Raw genomic sequence first — 13,543 nt, forward strand, 5'->3', positions numbered from 1 at the left:
AAGTATGTGAAGGTTACATCATTTGAAAATGGCCTAAAGGTCTGCTACCCAACCCGAACCCGACGGGACAAATTAAAGTGGTTAAATGTAAACCTCCTTTTCTTCTGATGTTTTCTTTATTAATAAAAACGGATCATTAAAAATGATCAATAATTATCGATTTCATATCGACTGATATGAAATATTTTATACCAATATAATTTTTAGCTATATCGACCCAGCCCTAAGTGGAGGCGATGTCAGACTGAAGAAGGAAATGGAGTGTAACGAGTTGACAATTCAGTCTAATATTAGGCTACGACATTCGGGTCTCTAGAGCTGCTGTGCTGTCCAGCTAAAAATGCAAAGGCATATTATGAAAATGAGCCGATGGAGCTCCTATTCTGTAATCACAGCTAGGCTGCAACTATTATTATCGATTAATCCGTCGATTATTTTCTCGACTGATCGATTAGTCGTCGTGTTGTGTATGCGTCACACCAGTTGTAGCTGTGCCTTTAAGACAGCCGGGCAGCTTGGAAAATGTTGTCTTGTGCACAGTGCTTGTTGTAAGATAGAGCCTGTGTGACACCATGGTGTGACAGCCTGATAATAAACGTTAACAGTTAGGTCGTGGTCCGCGGTTTATTGAACATAATGTTGGTGGTCTATAAATGTCACAAAATGCTGAAAAATGTTAAATTATTTTTTCCGGGTTAGAGCCCAGCCGTCACAGCGCTCAACAGCGCCACTCTGATCGAAAGCTCGGTAAAAAAATAATATCACCAGCACAGACTTCAGATGAAAAGAGGCATTTATGAGCAGCGTTGAGCTTTCTAACCCCGACGTCGAGAAGCAATAATCCCTTGTTCTCAAGTAGGTGGCTTTGAAATGTTTCTGTGGCACTTGTCCGTATCGCTGATTTAAACAGCATGCAAGTCTATGTAGGCACACGGTACTCTTTCTGGGTAGCTAGCATTAGCATAGCAACTTACAACGGAGCCAAAGGTGCAGTTCGATTTCACCTGTTAAACCAACATTTGTTCCAAAATGAATTAAATCATAATGTTAATCAAATGCTACGGAAACATTAGCTAATCAACAGAGCGGCAAAGATCAGTTCAGCGGATAATAATTTCCCCCTGTATGACGGTTTGTTGCCGAGAGCAGCCCGGAGTCTGGCTGCTAGGAGCAATCTCTGACATCGAAATTCAGATTTCCGTACATTTGGATAAACCGACCTCATAGTGGGAATCTACATGGTTACTTAAACTGCCAACTTATGGCTCATTTCCACCAGAGCACAGTACAGTATTATTTGATAAGGATATCTTTCACTTTATATTAGGGTGCGAAAAGAGTAACAAATGGACAGGTAATGATTCAGTACTCATAAACTACAGAGTATGATGCACCACTTTACAATAGGGTATACAAAAAGAGTAACTAATGGACAGGTAATGATTCAGTACTCATAAACTACAGAGTATGATGCACCACTTTACAATAGGGTATACAAAAAGAGTAACTAATGGACAGGTAATGATTCAGTATTCATAAACTACTGAGTATGATGCACCACTTTACAATAGGGTACACAAAAAGACTAACTAATAGACAGGTAATAATTAAGTAATGATTCAGTATTCATAAACTACTGAGTATGATGCACCACTTTACAATAGGGTACACAAAAAGAGTAACTAATGGACAGGTAATAATTAAGTAATTAAGTAATGAATAACTAACAATTAACTATATACTCCCAAACTGACCATTGACTAACCATTAACTAATGAGTAATTACTCTACTAAGGAACTAACAACTAATCATGAACTAATGATTAACTACTATACTCACAACGTGACCTTAACTAATGATTAACTAATGATTAACTAATACATTCACGCACTGACATTTTGGAATCATTAAGTAATGATTAACTACTCTATTCACGAGCTGACATTTAGTAATCATTAGGTAGGCCTAATGATTAACTCTACTCAGGAAATTAGATACTAATCATTAACTAATGACTACCTACTCATTAACTATGATTAACTTGTGATTGACTAATGCCAAATGTTTCATTAGCTACTCATTAACTGGCTATTAGTTAATGGTTAGTTTACTAGTAACTACTATAGTATTTGTGTACGTTATTGTAAAGTGTTACCAAGTGCCATATTTACAGAGCTAGAGAGGTTTGACTACACAACGCACTGTGCGCAAATCTACAGCTCTACAGCTCTACATAAAAAAGTTTAGAGGGGGGCTCATGAGGTTTCAACCCAAAAGAGCTACTGCGCAGACTCTGGCTCTTTGATCTGAGAAGATTGTGTCTTCAATACCCATACAGGGAGAAGATAGGCATAGGGATGCTCTCTCATATATCTCAATGCTTTATACAGACACAGAAACAGGCTGCAAACTGCATCTGTCAAGTGCCTCATATGGCCGTCGTGTTGATGTAGGCTACCAACACCTCACCCAGCCTAGTGTGTGTGCGCGCATGCGTGCGTGGGTGCGTACGTGTGTGTGTGTGTGTGTGTGTGTGTGTGTGTGTGTGTGTGTGTGTGTGTGTGTGTGTGTGTGTGTGTGTGTGTGTGTGTGTGTGTGTGTGTGTGTGTGTGTGTGTGTGTGTGTGTGTGTGCATTAATGTTAATGATGGACACTTACGCTCCACATCGTGCAGCTTGGCCCGCTCCTCCTCCAGCTTCTTCTTCAGCCCGTCGCTCTCGGTCCTGAGCGTGGCGAGGCTCTCTCCCGCCTGCAGCCCCTGACACGCCATCTGTCACGGAGCACCGGAGAGAAGACCAGCGGGGATGGATGATGGGGGAACGGGGGGAGAATTGGGGGGGAAACGGGAGAGACGGGAGGGTGAGATGTTTGTTGAGATTCTCCTCCGCCTAGCGCGGGTGATGCTGCCGCCTGCGCTCTGACGTAACGGCTTCTCTCTCTCTCTCTCTCTCTCTCTCTCTCTCTCTCTCTCTCTCTCTCTCTCTCTCTCTCTCTCTCTTTCTCTCTCTATCTGCTAAAAGATCCATAACTGGCATATTTGCATATTTTGTAGGCTAAAAAAATAAAGAAAATAAGAAAAAAAAATCCATATTAGGCTACATTTCTATCCACCTTATTTCCACCTTATTTTTGAATGCCCCGCTGTAAAATAATTATGGGTACAAGGTCCGGTCCAGAACGTGACTGATTGTTGAGTATTTCCTCTTAAAACTCGATGCTGCCACAATAAATAGGCTCCACTCGCTTGACGACATATTTGAGGGAATGTAATAATTTTATATCCGCTATTTCTGTTGCTCTTTGAAGATATATTATCGACAAGAATTTTGCCAAGCTGGACGGTGGTTAGGGTTGAAATTGCTAAAGCTGCGTTCACACCGACCTATTAAAGTTTTTCGCTGGCATCGAGTTTACATACAAAGTCAATGCAAACGAGCGATTGAGCATATTGTAGCGTTTCAGGTAATCCAAGTATTACCTGTAATGTGATGTACAAGAGAAGTGTCTAGATTGTAGCTAGGAACTAATGTGGGTGGGTGTGTTCCTAGGGGAAATGGGGTATATAGGACCAGCGGCCGGGGTGCCGGTGGGGAGTCAAGCTATGGAGGGAGCGAGACCGGGTGTTGTGTGTAGAGCTAGCTCTGTGAAGCTAGCTGCTAGGAGCTAAAGAAGCCTGTGAATAAAGAACCTGTACCAACTACAACTCTCCGTTCCTTGGCGTATCACCGATACGTTACATTGGTGCAGAAGTGAAGCGGTAACGCCTGATTTCGGTCGAGAGGGGAGAGAGTGAGGAGGAACGGCGGAGGAAAAGTTGGAGATCAAAGGCTCGAGCGACCTAGCGGTAGCGAGCTAGCTGTGTGAGCTAGCTGCTACGAGCGCCACGTGTGATGGTGCGATTAGAAGAATGCCTGTCGGCGAACGGGAGAAAAGAAGAGCTGACGACGGGGATCAGCTCGGTGCTGGCGGGCATGGAAGCCCGCTTGATGCAGGAGATTAGACGGCTATTGGAGGCGACGCCGGCCTGGGCAGAGGGGCTTATGGAGCTGCTACGAGAGGTCGCGCAGCACGGAGAGAAGCGGACGGAGGAACCACAAAATAGACTGTGTTGGAGCTGTGGAGAACCGGGCCACGTGGCGAGGTGGTGCCGAGGCGATCCCGGGAGACGGACCGGGTATGCGGGACAACGACATGGACAGCAGGGAGCCTGCTGGGCATGTGGAGCGATTGGACATTTAGCCAGAGAATGTCAAGAAGCTGTCGGAGATTGGAGAACAGCGAGAGAGGAGAGACGTGCAGGCGGTGAACAGGTGAGGCTTTGTTGGGCTTGCCAGTCGCCTGAACATTTAGCTAGAGACTGCACTAAAAGTGCGAACGCTGGAAGAGACACACAGCCAGGGGAGCAGCCTGAGCTACAAGCAGCGGAGCAACGGGGCAGTACAGAGCCGATTGTTCTGGGCAGGAGAGTGACTGTTGAGCCGGCCCAGGCTAGCTGCTCTGGAGCGGGGATCGTTTTGAACAGCCAGAGGGAAGTGAGCGACATCACCTGCAATGCTGTTACAGTCGGGGGAGCGGCGCTCGTGTCCCCGGGGGAGCGAGAGGGGTCAACGCTGGAGGAGCCGGGCCAACCAAGCCGCTACACAACCCCCACGGCTGCACTGCAGAAAGTCGAGGTGGAGATCGACGCCGATGGTGTCCGCCCTGCTGTCCTCAACACGCCGCCCCCTGGGGGAGCGGGACGGGAGGACGAGCGAGTGCAAGACCGGGAGGATGAGAATGTGACTATGGAGGATGTCGATCTGGAGGAGTGGATACGCAGACAGGCGGAGGACGCTAGCGTTGGACCGGTGCGCAGGTGGGTGGCGGCCGGATGCCGGCCTCGCCTGGAGGAGATATGCATGTATTCAAGTACCACGAAGGAACTGTGGGAGTTGTTTCCGGACTTGAGGGTGAGAGAGTCGGGGATTCTGGGGTTAGATGGGCGCGGAAAGAGTGGCAGCGTCGTGGTGGTGCCCAGCTGCCTGCGGGGACTGGCGCTACGGGGGGCGCACAGGGGCCGCAGGGGTCAGGGGCATCGAGGGGCTGAAGAAACACTCAGCCGCCTTTGTCGAGTTTTCTATTGGGTACAGATGAAGGGAGACGTAGAGGACTACTGCCTTAGCTGTGTCGACTGTAATGTGCTTCGGGTGGGACAGAAGCTGTAAAAGGGGGGATGGAAATAGTGGTTGAAGTGAAGTGGGATAATGTGAGGAAGAAAAAAAGGTTTAAATGAAGGTAATGAAAAAAGAATGATGTAAATGTTGGGGTTATTGTCGAACTGAAATTATATGTGGGTTGAATTTAAAGGAATGGGAAAAGAGGGAAGAAATGAAAAGAAATGCAAATGGTGGTGGTGGAATGAAAATTAAGAAGTAGTGAAATAATAAGAGACAAATTGGGGGAATACAAAATGTTGTGGGGTGGTGTGTTTTGGTACAGGGGGATATGTGTGGGTTGTGGGTGTTAACGTGGGCGTTAACAAATGTTGGGTGAGGAGTATGTAGCGTTTCAGGTAATCCAAGTATTACCTGTAATGTGATGTACAAGAGAAGTGTCTAGATTGTAGCTAGGAACTAATGTGGGTGGGTGTGTTCCTAGGGGAAATGGGGTATATAGGACCAGCGGCCGGGGTGCCGGTGGGGAGTCAAGCTATGGAGGGAGCGAGACCGGTTGTTATGTGTGGAGCTAGCGGTGTGAAGCTAGCTGCTAGGAGCTAAAGAAGCCTGTGAATAAAGAACCTGTACCAACTACAACTCTCCGTTCCTTGGCGTATCACCGATACGTTACAATATATTCGCCAGGGAGAAAAATCGCTGGCGTCCAAGCGACAGAGACAGAGCGATAGGGAGAAAATTTGCTCGTCGCCCGAGATGAAATATCCCAACTCGAGCGAAATTTTGCTGGCATCAGTCGCTCGCTGTTCAATGCTGATTGGTGTGAGAGTGAGTCAAGGATCACACTGGCTTGGAACAAACCGCTGGTTTATTGTGTGGCAACAAACCGCATTGACAGCTGATTGACAGGCTGACAGCTGACATGAAGTGAAGTCTGTACTACCGGTATAGAGCTCGCATTAGGAACACGTTGATAGGCTTAGCTTGTAAACAACTACGGTGGCTCGTAGTGGACAAATATCATGACATTGCATAACGTTATAGCCCCCAGATGTCCGTCAATTATTGTGCCTGTTGACGAGCGATTTAAACAGAGCGACAGAGCGATTTCAAAGGGTTGAATCAAGCGACAGAGAGAAAAAAATATATCTAATAAATAATATCTAATATATATAAATATCTCTGTGTGAACACAGCTTCAGCCAGAAGTCAAATTGTGGGAAATTGTTGCTCACTTGACGGAGATCTACGGGCTCCAGTATGCTGTGTCTGTGTCAGCAACGTAACGGGGGCACGGAGCGGGAGGATTACACCGGAAGAAGCACCCATATTTCACGTAAGGCATCGTGGCATCTAGAAATAAGGAAATAAGAAATACGTTTTCGGGGGAAAACGGCAATGGGAGTGGGACCCTATGGAGCCAGTCCTTGAGTGATATTAATGTTTGTTTGGTACAACTCATAGGCTACTAGTTAACGGCTGCGGGCTAAACAAAACTGCTGCCACATTTCTGGGGAATTTGTTGTTGTTGTGACGTCAGTGGTCAGCACCAGTTTAAACTGACAAATCTTGTCCCCAGCATTGGGCACATTGGGTCTCATAGCTCCTCCACGATACCCTATCCAGTGGTTCCCAACCTTAGGGTCACAACCCTGGGGTCGCCTGAAATTCAAATAGGGTCGCCTGGAAAAAGAACAAAATTACACCACACACAATTTAAAACTACCGAAGATGATTATGGTCACTTGCTATTTTTCTTTTATTTATTTATTTTTAGTTCTGAGTTTAAAGTGATAATCTCTAAGATTTCAGTTTTGTTCTCTTGGGTGACACCTATGGTGATGAGTGGTAATAGCAGGTGAGTCCAAACTGTTGCATTATGTGACATTAGCCACGACGCTGAAGTTGGCATCCGATTTGCAGCTCCCGATGGTCTAATTGCATTTTTCAGTGGATTTTGAACATCTAGACTGCATAAAACCAGCTCCAACTCAAAGACCATCACTCTAATTCTTTTCAAACCTGGCCTAGATTACAAAGGGGACATTAGCCTAGTAATGTCACATAATGTCACCATATAGCCTACTGCAAAGGCTTCCATCAATGGACTATAGCCTCAATCAACATTGTGACTCTTATTTTTATTATTTTTTTAGTTAGATGAAAATCTTTCAGATTATAACTTTAAATCAGGATCCTGAGAATAAAGTCAGAATTCTGAGTTACTGTCCGGCAGACTTTATGCCCTGCAGCACACACACCACTGCCTCTCACAGGTCAGGATTCAGGAATATCACTGTTCATGGTGTTTCTACTTCCACAGGAGTAACCGTGTGGCGGCGGCAAACTCCAGGACTGCTTTCACAGTCTTTGCCTGAGTCTTGGTGGGATTCAACAGCTCTTCATTGAGACAGTCTTTGTGCCCAGGCTTAACACAGCAGCATAATGTACATCCTTTATCTTTCTTGCGTGTAACAGTTATACTCCATTAGTACATGTTCCACAGTTTGTTGCGTTCTGCATGTTCCACACAGTCCATCTTCATGTTTTCCCACCATCGCCAGGTCCCATGCCAGTCCACAGTGTTCCAGTCTCAGTCATAACAACTGTGTGCTTTCTCTCACTCCCTAAATAACAATGTTCTTTCTTTCCACTACTTTGTATAGAGAAGTAGTGACGCCCTTCAATGAATGTCACCTTGAGCAATTGTGATTTAGTCAGTGATGTCATCCGTGATGTCACTTGAGCAATTGTGATGTTACTAGTGATGTCACCCGAGCACTTGTGATGTCATCGGTGATGATGTCATCAGTGAGTGAGGTCATTAGTGATGAGGCAATTTATAGATGATGAAGCCTACGGAGCTAGGCATCATCTTGCTGCTGTGATTATGGAGGAAAACGATGATCGATTATTGGAGCAATGTGAAATTCAGGAGCTTGAGGCTCCGGGGGGCATTGCAACACCTCAGGTCTATGTTCAATTACTGGCCCTCTATTTACTACACAATGATATGAATAACGCCAAGCATCTCTGGAAACGGATTCCTCAAGCAATCAAATCGGCAAACACTGAGCTAGCAGCTGTGTGGGCAGTTGGCCAACAAATATGGCAGCGAGACTTTCCAGGGATCTACACAGCGATTGCAGCCTACCAGTGGTCTGAGAATATCCATCCGGTCATGGAGGCTCTTCAAGAGAGCACAAGGCAAAGGGCATATGGTCTAGTGGCCCAGGCGTATACTTCCATCTCAGCAGAGGACTTTGCTGCCTTTGTGGGCTACTCTGTGGAGGAGGCTGTAAAGGGTGTGGTCACTCAGGGCTGGCAGGCAGACCCTGCCACCAGGATGGTGATGCCCCAGAAACCAGATCCTCCCCCGGCCTTGTTGCTTCCAAATGAGCAGCAGTTGGCCAGACTCACGGATTACGTGGCTTTCCTTGAAAACTAATTAACCCCGCTGTGGCGACGACGACCACCACCCTTCTCTGCCTGCTTTGGACCGAGGGAGAACACACCAATCACAGAAGCATTTATCGACAAGTTTACTTATACCCTTCCTGCTTGCTTCAAAGTCTTGCTGTCTGATGTGTATACCACACACACATTGTCTTGTATGAATTTGCAAAATACTCTTCTCCAAGACATGCCTATTTATGTTCATTGTCTAATACACCTTTCTCAGTGTATTCCTATCTTCTTGAAAATTGCTTGTTACCTTTCAGACTAGTGTTTATATTATTTGTAGTTCCGTTCTGCCTCTAGATGTTTTTGCTATGCTACTGTACAGGCATTTGTATTGAGTGTAGTTCACCATAATTCTTCAACAGTACCTATTAAATAAATAAATAAAATAAATAAACATCTAACAAAAATAAAGGGAGGAAAGAGACTTTTTTTTATTGTGGCTCTTCAAATAATTTCTTTGTAGCTCCTGCAGGGCAAGGTTGTGTACCACTGCTCTAGCACATCCCCAACCAGATGTATGGATTATGAAGCGCTAAGACAGGATGGACATTCATCCTGCTTAGTGCTTCATAGTTGCTTTCAAACCAAAATGTCTTCATCAGTCACCATGTGGAGAGACTCACACAAAGGATCACCACATGCCAGTTACTTTGTTAGTAATGTGATACCCGCTGTTCAGTAAACGCTTCCATCTAAAAAGAAAAAGAAAAGTCGCAAGGTCAGAAGGAAGGCTGACTGACAACCCTGAGGACAGCCATGAGGAGAAAGCGTGACATCACTGATGACATCATTCACTGATGACATCACTCACTGATGACATCACCATTGCTCTTGTCACATCACTGATGACATCACTCACTGATGACATCACTGCTGACATCACAATCACTGCGACATCACTCACTAACACACATGGTGCCTGGTATGTAATGTATTATGACACATTACATAAAACTAGGCGAAACCTAGGTTTAGTTTGCCAGGCAGCCAATGACGGATGACGTTATCACTGATGTCATAACACACATGCTGCGTGGCAGCGAATTTGCGCTTGTTCAGTGTAAAAAAATTGTTATCATAGATTGCTTTTATACAGATCATATCGACATCGGTAAGTATTGGTTATCGGCCATAGCAGCAATGTTAATATCGGTTATAGTATCGGCCAAAACTTTTCATAGTGAGATTTGTAAGTGTTGTGAAAGATGATTGTGTGGAACAGATCTCAGGCTCAGTGGATTATGACTGATAGACCGACTGAGACGGTCCAGTCAGTGGATCCACACACTGCAGGAGAGGTATCAGGCTAACTGCTCGCAAGGACCACCGCTCAGGGAGGATGACCTGGCATGCAGTTATCTCTCCTCATGACATTGTGTGTGTGTGTGTGTGTGTGTGTGTGTGTGTGTGTGTGTGTGTGTGTGTGTGTGTGTGTGCGCGCGCGCGCGTGCACACGTGCGTGTGTGTGTGTGTGCGCGCGCGTGTGTGTGAGGGTTCAAGATATCAGCAGTGTAAGTACAGTTGTGTGTCAAAAGGTGTTGGTGAGTGAGTCTGTGTCTTGTATGAGCATATCTGCACAGTGCAATGTTCTATAACATGACAGTCTGATCCGGGTCAAATCCATAGAAACACATCCTGCCAGCAAGTATATGTCTATAGAAAAATACAAGAGCCTGTTAAGAAATAGTATGTATTTCTATAGCTTGATCCTACCCAAACTGTTTGGATGTATTTGTATAGCTTGATCCTACCCAAACTGTTAGGCACAATATTGACTTTGCTTTTGAAGCTATAGCAAAGAGTTTTGAATCAAATCAATGGTCAAACAATTCACCATTTAGTCATTTGTCTCAAACTCTTGTATATGAAGTGACTGTATGAAATTAAGTGAATTGTTCCTTGATAGATTTAAAAAACTCAAATAGCAGGAAAAATATTTATTTTTCCAGACACTGTAAAAATGGACAGACGTACCATCTCCACACAGAAGGAGCAGTAGTTGCAGGCCTCATTCTTGATGTAGATGTTCATCAGAGGGCCCACTTGGCTGCAGCTGTCGCAGGGGCCAAAGGTGATGGCCATGAACGTCTGGTCACACATGGCTGCAGCTGATCACACACACACCTGTGGAAAACACACACACACACACACACACACACTCACACACACACACACACAAACGCACGTGCAAACAAACAAATGCATACACACAGATTAATCAAAGTACTGCAGTTTTGATCACTCATACACTCATCAGCCTGGTCGCCAGAATAAAATGTCAGCATTGTACATGTCTGAAACCCACAGTAACGTTTCTGAAACAAAAATATGTTGGATCAGGTTTACTGTATGTGTCAATCAATATAGAGTCCGCTATTGGAATATGGCGGTGCCCGTAAAGGCGTTGTGGTCGGGTGGAGGGCATAAACATTTTCCTTTCACACCAGTGTGTGATCTAGTCGTGTGTGATCTAGTCGTGTGATCTAGCCGTGTGTGATCTAGCCGTGTGTGATCTAGTCGTGTGTGATCTAGCTGTGTGTGATCTAGTCGTGTGTGATCTAGCCGTGTGTGATCTAGCCGTGTGTGATCTAGTCGTGTGTGATCTAGCCGTGTGTGATCTAGCCGTGTGTGATCTAGTCGTGTGTGATCTAGCTGTGTGTGATCTAGTCGTGTGTGATCTAGCCATGTGTGATCTAGCCTGGCATTGCCAGACCAATTCGTTTCACTTCACATTTCATTCATTTGCAAATGCAGCTGCCACAGCAAGTGAAACGTGAGCTAGCTGGCAGATTCATCAGGTTCTCAGACTATGTGTGATCTATTTCCACTGTAAGTGATATTTAACATTTTTGTTATTTAAGCTTAACCCAAACCATAACCCTATCCTTTTTATATATATTTTTTATTTTAAATTTTAACAATATATATGAACAAAAATGAACAAGCTCAGACACAGTAAAGGAAGAAAAAAACATACATATATCAACAGTTATCATAATCTGGTGCTACCATCCATATAAGGTGCTTATATACTTGTAACTTGTAAGAGATGTCGCGCATGGGGTCCCACGCAAGGCGTCCAACAGAAACCAGCCGGGCAAGTCACCCACCGCCCCCAACCTCGTCGAGGTAGGCTAGAAACTGGTCCCAAATTTAAGTGAGCCTCTCATCCTTATAACAGAGATCATGTCCGTCAACCACAGTTGGAAAGAAGGTGAAGAGGGGGACTTCCATTCCTTCAGAATAAGTTTCTTGGCAACAGTGTCAGAGACACACAGCTGTGGGGAAGCCCAGAGAGGTCTCCGAGCAGCCGAAGATGGCGAGTTCTGGTTCCGGCTGAAGGGTAATTTTGTAGGCCTTAGAGTACCAGTCAAATATTTTGGCCCAGAATCCCAACAGTGAAGGGCAGAACCAGAAGGCATGAGACAGAGTGCCCTGACACCTGACACCTGTCACAGTGGTGAGACAGAGGGGAAGAACTTGTGCAACTTATGCTTAGAATAGTGAAGACGATGAGCAACTTTAAATTTGATCAGCTGGTGTCTACTATTAACTGAGCAGAGTTGTATCACAGACAAAATCCTTTCCCATATAATGTCAGATAATTCAATACCAAGTTCCCCCATGCCACACTTCTCTAATCCTCTCAGGCCATGGTGCAGCTATCAAACAGACATAGAAATCTAGAAATAAGATGCCTGGAGTGAGGAGGGCTCAGCAAAACTTCAAAAAAGGCATGTTTATTTGGGAGCGCTTCAAAGGTTTGAATCTTGGATCGACCATGATTTTTGATTTGCAGGAATCTGAGCCAGTTCGTGTTGGGCAACTCAAACTTCCTTTTCAGTAGATCAAAGGATGCAAAATGACCATCTATGTCAGGGATGGGCAACTTTGATGATCGAGAGGACCACAAAAAATGTCCTCGCTACCAGAGGGCCAGACTGTGACCGTGCACTTCCACCAGTAGCCTACTGTAACACCATCAGTCCCAATTATAGCTACTAATTTGATGAAAAGGACTGGTAATCAAAGTTTATTATACCAACATTTATATTTTTCATATTCAAATTGAGTAATTCTTCCATTCAGATGACACCAGAAACTTTGCTCTAGCTTTAAAACATTCCGCTACAGCAATCTGATGGGGTACATCACCCAAATATGTCATATTAATCAGATTAGTAATGTTGCATGTGCAATGTGGATATAGTTTGTTACAATAGCGTTAGCTCAAATGCAAACGTTAAACAGTATGTGGATGGACAATGCTAACGGCATTAGCACCATGTTCTGGGATGTAGGGTAAAATAAAAACACAGATTTGGGTGGTCTAACCTAACCAAAAACGTCTTCTTGTAAACGTCACCTTGTAAAAAAAAAGAGGGGGGGGGGATTGACCCAGGGGCCACACCGAGTGAGGTCAGGGACAGCATGCGGCCGCCAGTTGCCCACCCCTGATCTATTGGTCTTTGATGGAAACAGCCCCTTCTCACTCCAGGCATGGTAGTTTATGTCTGACCACGAAGGCAAAAAGAGTGATTGAAACAAATTGGTGTGTGGACAGAAACATCGGGTAGACTCAAAACATTCCTAACTTGGTTTAGAATTCTGACAGAGTTTCTCACAACAAAGCTTGGATTTTGTAAAGTCCCAGGCTTCTCTAGCTTAGAAAATAAGGGCTGGTAGAGAAGAGTTGGCAACAGAGCTGGCCTCCCCACAGGGGGGCCCCCGAGAGTTAAATTGTCAGGAGTCCCTTGCCGCCAAAACATTAGAGCCCTAGCATTGGCAGCCCAGTAGTAGTGCCTAGGCTGATTACTGCCTGCCTGATTGTATGTACAGTAAGTCATGCCTTTAATTGTCTTAGTCATTGCTTGACAAAGATCCTGGAGATCGAAACATTGCAATAAAGAACCACTGACGAACC

The 13,543-nt window shown here is 45.0% G+C and overlaps 1 protein-coding gene and 1 pseudogene across 2 annotated transcripts in view; one reads left to right on the forward strand and one right to left on the reverse strand.

The window, feature by feature from the left end:
- Positions 1 to 10,719, reverse strand: part of gnb5b (guanine nucleotide binding protein (G protein), beta 5b) — a gene marked incomplete at both ends in the record, with an annotated part of 29,224 nt that extends 18,505 nt beyond the window's left edge. Inside the window, 2 exons of the mRNA XM_083653288.1 lie at positions 2,660 to 2,771; positions 10,594 to 10,719. Coding sequence (XP_083509414.1) covers positions 2,660 to 2,771; positions 10,594 to 10,719 — 238 coding nt within the window. The remainder of the gene's footprint in view (positions 1 to 2,659; positions 2,772 to 10,593) is intronic.
- Positions 7,985 to 8,602, forward strand: LOC310791148 (COP9 signalosome complex subunit 8 pseudogene; annotated as a pseudogene). Its single transcript has one exon. The product of its transcript is annotated as a COP9 signalosome complex subunit 8 pseudogene (transcript).
- Positions 10,720 to 13,543: the final 2,824 nt, after the last annotated feature.

This window comes from Poromitra crassiceps, assembly GCF_964638095.1.
Source record: "Poromitra crassiceps genome assembly, chromosome: 16".
NCBI lineage: Eukaryota > Metazoa > Chordata > Actinopteri > Beryciformes > Melamphaidae > Poromitra > Poromitra crassiceps.